The sequence below is a fragment of the Crocodylus siamensis genome, chromosome 2 (genome assembly GCF_052110815.1).
Source record: "Crocodylus siamensis isolate JL-2025a chromosome 2, ASM5211081v1, whole genome shotgun sequence".
In the NCBI taxonomy this organism is placed as follows: domain Eukaryota; kingdom Metazoa; phylum Chordata; order Crocodylia; family Crocodylidae; genus Crocodylus; species Crocodylus siamensis.
Genome location: NC_143396.1, coordinates 136,718,362 through 136,730,075, shown reverse-complemented (window position 1 = coordinate 136,730,075; position 11,714 = coordinate 136,718,362). Strand labels below are relative to the sequence as shown.

The window sequence follows — 11,714 nt, the reverse complement described above, 5'->3', positions numbered from 1 at the left end:
CTGATGTTTGTTATCTGCTCTTGTTACTTTCATTTCCTGGCACAGAACAGGCCACCTGGATTATCAAATGCAGGCATCTGCTGTGGCAAGTAAATTGTATCATGCCATTTACTCCATCTGAGCTGTCAACATTGATGAACTAATTTACACCAAGGAAACAGTCCAGATAACCAGAATTCACTTTGGGATAATTGATGTCCATTCTCTAGGAAGGCAAGCCCTCACTGTGACTGAGATGAACAAATTTATGAGCAAGAGTTGAAAAACCTGAAAAGATTGTTCCTTCCTAGCTATACTATGCCCAGTGTCACTTAGAAAAAAGTGCACACAGACACTGTCACTTTGCAAGATAAACATCATATACTTCCTTCTATGAAAGGCCGCATGTAGTTTTACTGTAACTGCAAAAAAGTCAAAGAGTAATTGATTGCTATTTGTTTAGAATCCTCTGGTGAAAGTCAGAATGGAAAAAGTAGAAAAGTTTTCAAAGCTAAAGAATCAATCAATCAATCCATCCTTTGAGTAACAAATAGGTTTCCCAGATTAGCTAGTGGACTTACACTGTACAGGTCTGTCTTGCTGGACTATATACTAACTCAACTAGCTGTATTCATTTAAAAAGTCCTCAAAGTGACACTCCCAGAAGTGTAAACTGTGACAACCAAATCAGTGAGAAAGCAATTCCATTCCATTGTAAGCCAGAGTCAGTGACTAATGTGTATTGCCCTCTATCCAAAAGTTTGCAGCTATTTGTTGAGTATACCATTGTTGAGTATACCATTCCTATGGCAATTGATGGAGATATCCTAACAAAGAGCCAACTTGCCACTTTTTTTATTCAACCTTTATTTTCACATTCAGATAAAAACAAACCATTCTTTTAAAAAGATAGCTAGTCCACTATTTTGTGATTATATATAAAGTGCATTTTACCTTGAACGTCGTGTACAAAAATATTTAAAACAAACAAACAAACAAACATGCAAAATCATCACAAGGCACTTCCAGACATAGAATTGAGGGACTGCTGTCCTCTTTCTACATTCACATTGGCAGAAGGAAAGGATCAAGGATTGGAGCAGGGGGGAGGCAGGGAAGGGAAACAGGGCAGGACCCAAGATATTACCTTAAAAATAAAAATAAAAGACCACCACTGGTCAGAGTCAGTTCCCAGCACAATGTTGGATTTGTATGGCATTAACATCACAGCTTTATGCATTTTATGTACAACAGTATACGCTGGTTCCATTTCTTTGGAACTACAAACTCCTCAATTATGCCAATACAGGGAAATAAAAGCACACCACTATCCATGGCATTAGAGACTCATAAGACCGCTGGGTTTGACTTAACTGTTATTTCTAGGTAGTATTAGAACATAACTCCACTGAGTTTTTTTAGTTTATTGTCTAAAATGCTCTAACACCACACTTCTAAATTCTAGGCAAGGTAAACCCTTTAATTATTGTGCCCAGCTTCTGCAGTCTAAACATAGTTTTAAGTTAGGCTTGGTTGAAGGTCTTTACAAAAGACAACTTTATGAAGGTCTTTATTTAACCTCTCAAAAAGTCACAAAAGCTTTTCCAAACTAGTGAAGAAGTCTGTTGAACTTTGGTTTTCATATATATACACACAGCTATTTTAATACCTGAAGTTAGTGATTTGTAGCATAAAAATGCTGTCCAACCTCCCCTTATTGATGTAAAGATAAAAAAGGATGCTCTCTCCCTACAAGAGCTATCTGTTTTTTCATAACTATGTTATTACAAGTTGGGTGCATCTTCTCCTCAGTTATGGTATGGCAGTTGAGAAGTACTTTGTACCATGGTATCCAAAAACTGAAGAGCTATTTGGAAAGAGAGAGAGAGATGAGATTTTCAGTTGTGGAGAATAGCAAGAGACATCTGCTTCTCCACAAGCACACCAACATTAGCATCACATAGCTAAAGCTATGCACTAGCAAAGTTGAACGTCTTCAAATACCTTTAAACCTTGTTTTATTTACTCCATTTAAACATATAAATTAAAGTTCTCTCATTTGACTAGCAAGTCAGCTGTTTAAATGATTGCAGTGAGTATTTTTGCCACATCCTGCTTGGCAGTATGGGATTAATTTTGAATTTTTTTTTTTTTAAATGCTGAAATAAGAGTCAAGGATCTCCATCTGTAGCAACAAGATCTCCCTTTCAGTAGTGGAAGAATGATGCCATCTTATGCCTTAGAGAGAACTATTGTTCATTCTTGGATTAGAGTCCATCCTTCTCTTACCCCGTTTTTGAGCAGAAGTCCATTTCTTACCAAAATAGCATTGAAGGGAAATGTATGCACAAGATTAATGTTGTGAAAGCTATTACAATTTTAATACAAGACACAGGTATGACAACGAAGCATGTCTTCTGTGCAAGTCTGCTCTTCTACCAAGTGAACCCATTTCAGTTTGAAAGTTATGCACAAAAAGCTACACACTCCTTCTAGTGCGAGACCAGGGGGCACCACAGTTCTGGGCTTGAATTAAAAAGACTGCCAAAACTTTTTTTCCTTCAGAGAGCTAGGAGTAACCTTTCAGAAACTTATGTATTTCAAGTCACAGCTGTGGTTACATTCAAGAAAGATGTTCTTAGCCAAGGCACTCACACCACAGGAGGAAGTTAGTTTTAGTAATGAATCATCTTGACAGACATGGCAGAAAGCAGCGGAGGAGGTTTATCACATTAACCCACAGAGAAACCTGCAAATATTCACATACTATGCATGAACCCGTTGGCACCAAGTTCTGGACAGACTTTTTAGTGCCAGCAACAGGAGCTACTCCACTCCCCATGCTTGATAAGGCAAATAGTCAATAGTAACATGTATTGACAACAGAATGGGGATCTTTTACCTCCTCTTATTTAAAAAGAAAAGAAAGGACTTTGGAAGACTTGAGTCAAAGACTTAACCCTAGAGTGACAAGGTTACCCTAGAGTAACAAGGTTACAGACAGCTCTACTAGGAGGGGAAGGAAAAAAACAACCTACCTTCCACTTATTACACAAAAAAGTTTTTAATAAAACTCCTAGAGTAGTTAGAGACCAAGTGCACCAAGTCTCCATTTAGGATAAAGATTTCTCTCTTAAATGTAGCACAGAGCAAGGCTGTTTTTCCCTTTTAGTCACAGTTGCACTATAATTTCTAAAATGTCCATCTAAGGCTAAAAGAATCCAGCCAAAGGAACAAGGGGAGGGAGGAGAGAGAAGGTCACTTGTGTCTTCTCTTTGCTGCAAGCTAGTTTGCTCTTACTGTTTCCTGTCAAGCACGAATTGCCTTTGTAAAATGAAAGCGTTAGCAAAGCCAAGTTGCACAGTGCTACAGAAATATTAGAGCATAGTTTAAAAAACAGTAACCCCCCCAAAAAAACCCAAACAAACCCCAACCCAGCTGATATAAATTAAGCTTGTAATAACACTAGTGTGCAACACAGTAACCAAACCTTACTACTGTACATACCTAAGCAAACAATGCAAACACTGCAGTGTTTGGCTGGAGGAGACTAGCAGCATTATACAGACCAGGATTAGCAGCATTGGAGAGACACTCAACAAGATCTCCCATTCTGTTGGGGTTTGAGAGCCAAGTACTTAGCTGAGGGGTGGAGAAAGGGGGAAGACACTTGTTTAGATGGCATTAAACCCAACTGTGATCACTGACTTCCAGTCATCTTGCTTTACCACAACAAGGTTTGCAGAGCCATGTCAAGTGTCATTTCTTCAGCTCACTTGCAAACATCAGCATGTTCAAGCCATCTCCCAAGCTCACAGCCAGGACAGCAAGAGTTAGTGAACTGGGACTGTTACCTACATTAATAATAAGGCCCTAACTTTTCATAACCTGAATAGCTAGGCCATTCAGGGAACAGGCCATAGGAACACCTAGGACTCCCAAATTGGTCAAAGGCACTTGCAAAGTCAGAGTCATCCTGAGGTTGCCGCACTTCCCGAGCAGACTTCAGTTCAGACTGCACGATCCTGTAATTTGTGCCTCTGTTGCTATCCCAGTAGACCTTCCCATTACACTTGTAAAAGATGGCAAACTCCATTCTTTCATGGGACTGAATTCTCTCTGGCAAGCTGATATTAAAGGAAAATGTGTCCCTGTCTGAACTTTCATAAGTGTCTTTGACATATTGGCATGGATAGTCTGTGTGGCTTTTCCAGGTGTCAAATGTCATCCTTATCATCACAGTCTTCTCAAAAGCAAGATTTTTCACCTTCACTGTGCCCACAATGGACTTATCTTTTAACATACAGTTTTCAAGGCAGACAGAATCTGCCTGGAGACGATTCCTGAAGTCCAGGTAGTCTGCAGCAGGCTGCACAAAATCTAAGACAAAGGTGTCTCTCTCTACAGTTGTCAGACCCACAATATTGTCTATTAGCTCTGTGATATTGAATGGAATATCCAATGTGTCATCAAACTCGGAGAACACTTTCACCACTGTCAGGGACAAGCCTCTGCTGTCAGCAAATGACACCCTCTTTTTCATCTTGTTTCCCTGCAGAACAGTAGTTGCCTCTCCAGGATTGTTTAGCTCAGTCTTGCTGTTCAACTGAAGGCAGGGACGCAATGGCTTGTTTAGCTCTGGGGCTATTTTATAGGAGTACTTCTCTCTTCTCAATGGGGAGGAGCACAGATAAAGCTGCATGGCTACATCCACTGCCATTCTTGGCTGATGAGGAAAGTAGTCCAATACTCTGAAAGAAGGGGGGAAACCATTAGTTTTTATTAATTAAAATATTACCTCAAAAGGAAAATGAGCTGGTGATAAAAACAAGACCAAACACTCTATAGATCCAATACAGGACATAGTAATTTCAATTTGATAGTTAGCTGCAGCACAAGTTTTCCAGATCTTCCTGCACTTCCCCATGCTTTTGATCGCATCAGTGAGAAGAGCCAGGTTTTTCTATGCTGCTGATTTCCATCTTTTTTCATTGCAGACATCATAACACTTGCCAAGCAAGGGCAAGAATGAAAAGGTTGCTCTGGACCTGTGATCAACTAAAACATTTAGAAGTTTACTGGACCTGGAAGTTTGTTCTACTTTTCACAGCTAGTCACTTTTTTAAAAGAAAAAAAGCAAGGCACATTGAACTTTGAAGCAGCAATCAATACTCTTTCTTTTACCTTTGCAGAATGTAGTGCAGCAAAATCACTAATCATTAGAAATGAGCGTAAATTTCAGCATTTTTATTTGTTTATTTGCACAAACTTAATACATGGGTTACTGTTCTACTTCTACTGTAGTCAATTGCTTCCTTCCTCCCCGCCCCCTACAAACTGAGCAGGCAGTCACAAGTTTCTCTGAAATGAAACAGGAACTGGTTATTTCATCAGAAGTCACATACGTATGGGAGTGCAGTTTTTTTATTACCAAGAAGAAATTATGAACCTTACCCTTTACAATAACTTGACACTTGCAAACACTACTTAGAATCTTTTTTTTTTTGGGGTGGAGAAGAAAAAGAAATCCGGTATCCACCCCACATTTGTGAACAGTTAACTCCAATATGCTTCCTGCCTTCTGTTTTTCTGGCATGACTTTCAGTAGTTTATTTTCAAAACAAGAGTTGGAGAATAGTGCTGAACAAAGCATTCATTGGTTGTAGTCCTAGGTCTCACTTCCCTAATGACTCTGGACAGAAATACTGGTAAATGGGAATGAAATTCAAAGGTCTGATACTGTATTGCCAGAGGCAACCAAGACCATAAACACACATGGCTTAGAACTGGAAAGACATTTTCCCTGTTCTTTACAGTATTACTGTATGTCTATGATCTAGGGCAATATTAGCCCTTAAAATAGTCATTAGCTTTTCACAAAGTGTCATTTTTAGCACCAGTCCAGAAACGACTACAGAAAGTCCTCTCACGTCAGCACAGAAGTCACACCTCCTGTAAACACCAGACTATACGGAAGAGCATATGCGTATGTCCCTCTGAGCTGCACTTTGGTTCCATTTAAAGCCAAAGGGACTTTGTCAAGCTAAAATCTCTTTAACAGGAGATGACGCCTCACCCTGTGCCACATTTTCCTGCAGCCCCCCTGTGTCATATCTTCCTACTTCCCATGTACTTCCTATTACATGGTCCAAGTTCCTACTGGCTGAACTATGGACCCCAAATCAACGCCACCTATCCAGAGCTGGGGTAGCCTAGGATTGGGGGAGGTTTGTTCTCAGAACACGCATGTAACATTATTCCAGTTAGCGGTGTCTCCCACGCCTAGTACATGCCTAAAGCATTTCAGGGGATAGCCACAACTTCTACTCTTCTCTGATTCTCTCTCATAATGATGGCAAGAGCTCTGAAGCAGTCTCCAGCAATTACTATAACACTGCACTGTTCCCAACTGGTAGATTCTTGCCAAGGTAACTTGATTTTCTTACCCAAGTCAAGAAGAATGCAAACCAAGAAGAATACAAACCAATAGCAAAACAAGTTATAGTTAATTTAAAACGAAGATTCTTTCCTTAAAAAACAAAACAACTTTCATTGAATCTTCTTCTGATCAACTCAAGTTGGTATCTATGGGTTAATGATTAATAGTCAGGTTTGTATTTTGAAATACTAGCAGAAACACAGAAAAATACTTCTTTCAGCAGATGCATTCAACAAGAATTTCTAGTTACCTGGAGTGTGGCCAGGCCTACATACAGAAATGCAATGCAGCAGGTAGCTCCTCCTGTCTGTCCTCAGTGCAGCCTGAGCTTTGTAAGAACTGCAAGTTTCAGGCTGCCAGAGCCACCTGGTCTCCACCCCTCTGCTCCACTGTGTGTGTTTTAGCCAAGCCTCTATGCACACTCACAGTTATTATTATGTAGGTCATTTCCTTCTGCTAAGCAAGACAGCCTCAAATATTCACAATCCCTGTTATCTACACCAGCCCCATCCACATTTCAGGGTCCTGCCATATCACAGTGAAGCCTCCCTACCACTTAAGCACATCCCAGGAACTGGAGCAAAGTTCGTGGTGATAATTCTCAATTAGCCAGTTAATATACGAATGCCTTCTGTATTAAATATTAGAAGAAACTTAATTTTATAAAGTTAGAATCAAAAGCCTAAGTTCAGGCAACATCTTATGTTAATCATAAAGACAAGCCACTGAGCCCATAAAATGGACAGCTATTTTCAACTAACATTTTATAAACCTGGATGAGACTTCTTGCTCTGGATTGAACAGGAAGCATCGGCTACAGAAGTTCCAAGATGATTAGATAGGGCTCTGCTGAACCACCTTAAATGGAAAACTTCTGCCTTGCTTGTAGGTCACGAGCTCAAGACAAGCATTAATGAGTTCCATCAAATTTAAAAACAAGGGGGTTTAAAAATCTGTGAAGTGAAAGATGTCATATAGGCCTCTTTCCAGTGAATCAGTTTTGAAAGTAAAAATAGCATCCATCTACAGGAATGTGAAGATGGATATTTAAAAACACTGGCAACTTGATGGCATCATTTTTCAAGTCTGAAGGTCTTCTGTCCAGTTTTCAATGCCTTCGCCCATCACAAATGTCAGAATTTTATTTGTTCATTAGTGCAGATCCAGACAGTTTCTCACCTCATGCTTTCTGTCCTACCTGCTTGCAAAAGACTGATACAGCATCAAGAACTGACAAGCAACCTTTAAAACACACTGCAGGTGGACTAGCTAAAGAAAGGTTTGGAAATACATTACAAGTTGCTTGGTAGATGGCTATGGCTAAAGAGCATGAACTGCCTTAGCTATTTTGGGTCCTGGCTTGGAAGAAGGAACACAGTTTCACTTTCAGAAATTTTATTTTGATACCACTTGGTAAGTTAGCTGTCATTTGGGACAGCCTTCAGGGCTGCTAGCTTCCACACAAATCCTCCTTCCAACCCTCTCAGCTTGTCTTAGGACTCTACTGCACAGCTGAAATCAGATAGTAATAAAAATATTCAACACCCTCACTCCCCCTTGGATCAGGATCTCTGGAGGTGGGCTAACTACAGAGCCCAGTACAAACTGCTGAGGACCAGTAGCCACCAGTGCAACACAAATTAAGGCGACAAATTTTTTAAAAATTCCAACCCATAAACAATTCCAACAGTGCAGAATGTGCCCCTCCTCAAGGAAGACTCATCCATAACATGGTCTGCCTGCAATACCAAGGCAGCTGCTTTCTGGATGCAACTTGCAGTTAGGCTTGAGAATCAGTCTGTCTGCCAGGAGTGAAGCTTGGAGATAGCACTAGGTGTCATCAGTAAGAGTCCCATACAGAAGGGTTACTGCCAGCCTTCTCCCCAGGCATGCCTGGTGAAACACCACAAACCACTAAAGAACACAGAAGCAGCAATGAACCTTGCAGGACCCAGAAGTGGCAAACCATTCTTTTACATGGCAGATAATAAGCAGACTTCCCAATCTCTCTCCCTATCAAACAAGTTGACAAGGACAGAAGGGGAGAGGTAAAACTCTGAAACTCTGTTAGCCACCACTTGCGTTTGCAATCCAGGAGAACAATCAAGCTAGTGCCTCTCTGAAGGAGTTGCCAACAGCATGAATCCCTTAAACAACCCCCCCCCCCCCCCGAGAAAGGCAACACCTATCATTCATATAAAGAACTGCTGGCAGGTCAGATGGACAACATGCTTACCCCATTTCCAGAGAAAAGATTGCTACCACCCCTAGTTATACAGCTTGCTCTGGACTCAAGAGCAAGATGGAATAATCTGTGGAACTTACGTGACTGGTTACTTGCTCTTTAAAAAAAGCAGTTGCAGGGTATTCGCCATTGCAAGGATGAATTAATTTGGTAGAACAGAGTGCTTATCACTGGGACCCAGGGCTGCCTTGGAGCTTTTAAGCACTGGAATAAAAACCCCTAGGCAGATGTGGATCCGGGTGCCATGTGAATTGTCTTCTCCCTTTTTCTACAGTTTAAGAAAAAACCCCAAAAACTGGCATGCACTCAAGCTGCAGTACCATTTTTTGGCAAGTTCCTTGTGGTCTGCATTGCAGATACGCCCCACAGAGCCTATGTATTTAAGTCCAAGCAAGTATTCCCATTTCAGGGATTAACCTCTCAGCCATTTCACATGGAGCGGAGCTAGAACTCAGTGGGGAGAGCACTGGCATGTTTTGCTGACATTTCAGACCCCTTGTACTTATATGGGCACTCCAGTTAAGACAGCTCTTTCTGAAATCATCCCAAGCAAAGTGCTGCTGTACCCCATTTCCCCCCCTTTAAACCATAAACCCAGCTGCTTTAAACTGCTGCAAGGGCAGGAGGGTCAGGGGTCTAGGGACTTCTGTGGGAGTCTCTCTCCTTGAGGGAAGTCCTGCAGGGCACTGCCACAGCCTCAACCTGGGAGTCAGGATGGAGTCTATTCCTGCATTTCCCCCTCATTTGCACATACACTTGGAAAAAGTTTTTGCAGACAGGGCTACACACAGTGAGGACACCCATCCACTCCCCTGAGACCTCCGAGACCGGGATGTAGCCCAAGGGGCGCAGGGGCAGCCATCTCCCCGCAACCCACAAAGCAGGCTGATCCCTCCCAGCCTGGGACAAAGGTGGATATCGCCGCCGCCCCCAGGGACCCCGCTGCCCCAAGCTCCCGGAGGGGCTCCTATCTCCCTCCTACCTGGTGCAATGCATTGGCCCGGCGGGGGCCTGGCACAGCCCCCAATCCCCGACGTGCTACAGCGGCAGATGAGACTAGCGGCCCGGCCGCTCCCTACTTCTTAAGGGCGCCCGGGCGTTCCACCCATGGAACCGCGCCGCAGCCAATGGGCACGCCTCAAGCTCGGCCGGCTTGCCATTGGCAGGCCGGCTTCCGCGTGAGCGCCCGGCAGCCCGGCACGTGGACAGCAGCCTAGCTGCGCCCGGGAGGCGCGGGAACACGCCCCCTCGCTGTGCGGCTCCGTCCCTCACGTCGCAGGCCGGCGCGGGGAAGGGGAGCTGGTTCCCTCCCTACCCTAGTCGAGGGGGACCCTGCACCCGCCCCTTGGCGAGGGCGAAGGCAAAATCCTCCCTCCGCTCCCCCAAAATGCAACGCCTTCGCTTCCTAGGCACAAGGTGGAAGCAACGCGGGGAGGAAGGCAGGGCCGCGGGGGGGCAGCTCCCTGCTTGGGTCTGCTTTGGAAAGGCTGCCTGCCTCTGTCCCAGCCACACAGTCGATCCAACAAAATCCAGCTGGTCTAATCAAAGACTTCAGCTCTGCCACCGACTCCTCTCCTCAGTCCGGCACTTCAGAGCTCTCCCTTCCACTTCAAGAGCCTCAGTTGCCTTCCCTTCCCATTCACCCCTCGTTTGCTGATAACACTGTGACATAGGCAAGTTTTCTTCCTCAGCCCTGCCTGCGCTGAGCTCCCCCAAAAAATAAAAAGCATTACATTTGAGGCTGCGGAAGGGGAGCCTTTACTTTCACCGGGAAATCCTTGCCAGCGCTCAACAGAAAGCTAACCTGAACTGAATGAGGGGGCCATAACGGGCCTGCTTGAGCCCATCAAACAATCAAGCATTTGAGGGTTGTTGGTTGTACAATCCAGCATTTAAAGAACTCCCCTGCACTGTCTTCTGTCAGTGTGGGTGTAGATAGCAGAGGCTAAACTTAGTTATGGGAGAGCAGAGTCTTGTGACTGAGCAGGCTTATACTAGACACATTTTTTTTCCAGCCTGAGTTGACTGATGGGTTTTTAATTCAAGGGAGCTAAAGCAGGAGTCGAGATGAGTACAGACCTTCCAGGGTAGGCAGGTTTGTGCTTGGTCTTGGCAAACAGCCTTGGCAATTTTATAAATTCATTTTTTTTAAAAAGCCTAGTATTTGGCTTGTTCTCACTGCTGAAAAAATGGGAGCATAGCCAATACACCGGAACTCTCCTTAGGCAAAAAACACAGCAAAGACAAGGCACCTTTGAGTGTTGCCTGGAGGTATATTCCCCACAGCTTTATACCTCCACTTGTGGCTGACTTTGTAAATTAAATACATCTGTCGAAGTGACTACAAATCCACTGCTGTGCTTTCACCCATGTACAAGAGGAAACTTGTCCCCTCCATAGTGCTGTGTTGCTGTATTCATAACTCGTTACAGTTTGCAGCAGTTGTTGATCTAGTTATCACATAGCACTTCAGCAGTGGATTTGAAGGTAATTACAAAAGCGACAATGAAGCTAGAAAATCTTTAGCTCTATTTATTCACAGTTCCCATTTTGCAACAGGTGAATCAATAACCAAATTGAGTCAATTTTTAGCCTTGATGTTTTATATACATCGTTTTAGAGCCAGCACAGCCTCTTTGTGGTTCCCTCCACAGCTTAATTTTGCTTTGGATACAATTTCAATGTTAAGTCTAGATGAAGGTCTCCAGCCTTATTTTTTCTGAGCAGCCAGTGTTTTGTCTCCTTTGGCTTGCCTGCTGGCACCTGGGAGTATCCTTCCTCTCCAGATGTGGTCTCTGTTTTGATATCCAAGTACACAATTCACATTCCTAGCAGTCCAGCGCACTGCGTTTGTCTTTGTGAAGTGGGTATACAAAATAGGCAGGAATTCTGAGACTTCATATATGGCTGAGAGGGGAAAAGGGGCAGCTCAATGTTTATATGGAGACCTCCTTTGAAAGCCTTACGGGAGGTTTCCATCAGAACAGAGTATGGCATGTGTGTTCCCCTGACTCAGACCTGATCTGCTTGATTATGTGGAGCATGGCAACT

General features: G+C 43.3%; 1 protein-coding gene across 2 annotated transcripts; it reads right to left on the bottom strand.

The window, feature by feature from the left end:
* Positions 1-804: 804 nt before the first annotated feature.
* Positions 805-9,810, bottom strand: PPP1R3B (protein phosphatase 1 regulatory subunit 3B). Of its 2 annotated transcripts, XR_016440842.1 has the most exons (3): positions 9,646-9,810; positions 3,487-4,730; positions 805-1,846 (listed from the first exon to the last, which is right to left on the bottom strand). XR_016440842.1 is itself a non-coding variant. In XM_090036892.1 (2 exons), exons 1-2 carry the CDS (start codon positions 9,657-9,659, stop codon positions 3,839-3,841), a joined length of 906 nt encoding a protein of 301 aa, XP_089893018.1. In that variant the 5' UTR covers positions 9,660-9,810; the 3' UTR covers positions 805-3,838. The 2 variants fall into 2 exon arrangements, 1 of the variants encoding a protein (XP_089893018.1); XM_090036892.1 differs by having other exon boundaries at positions 805-4,730.
* Between the last annotated feature and the right edge of the window lie 1,904 nt (positions 9,811-11,714).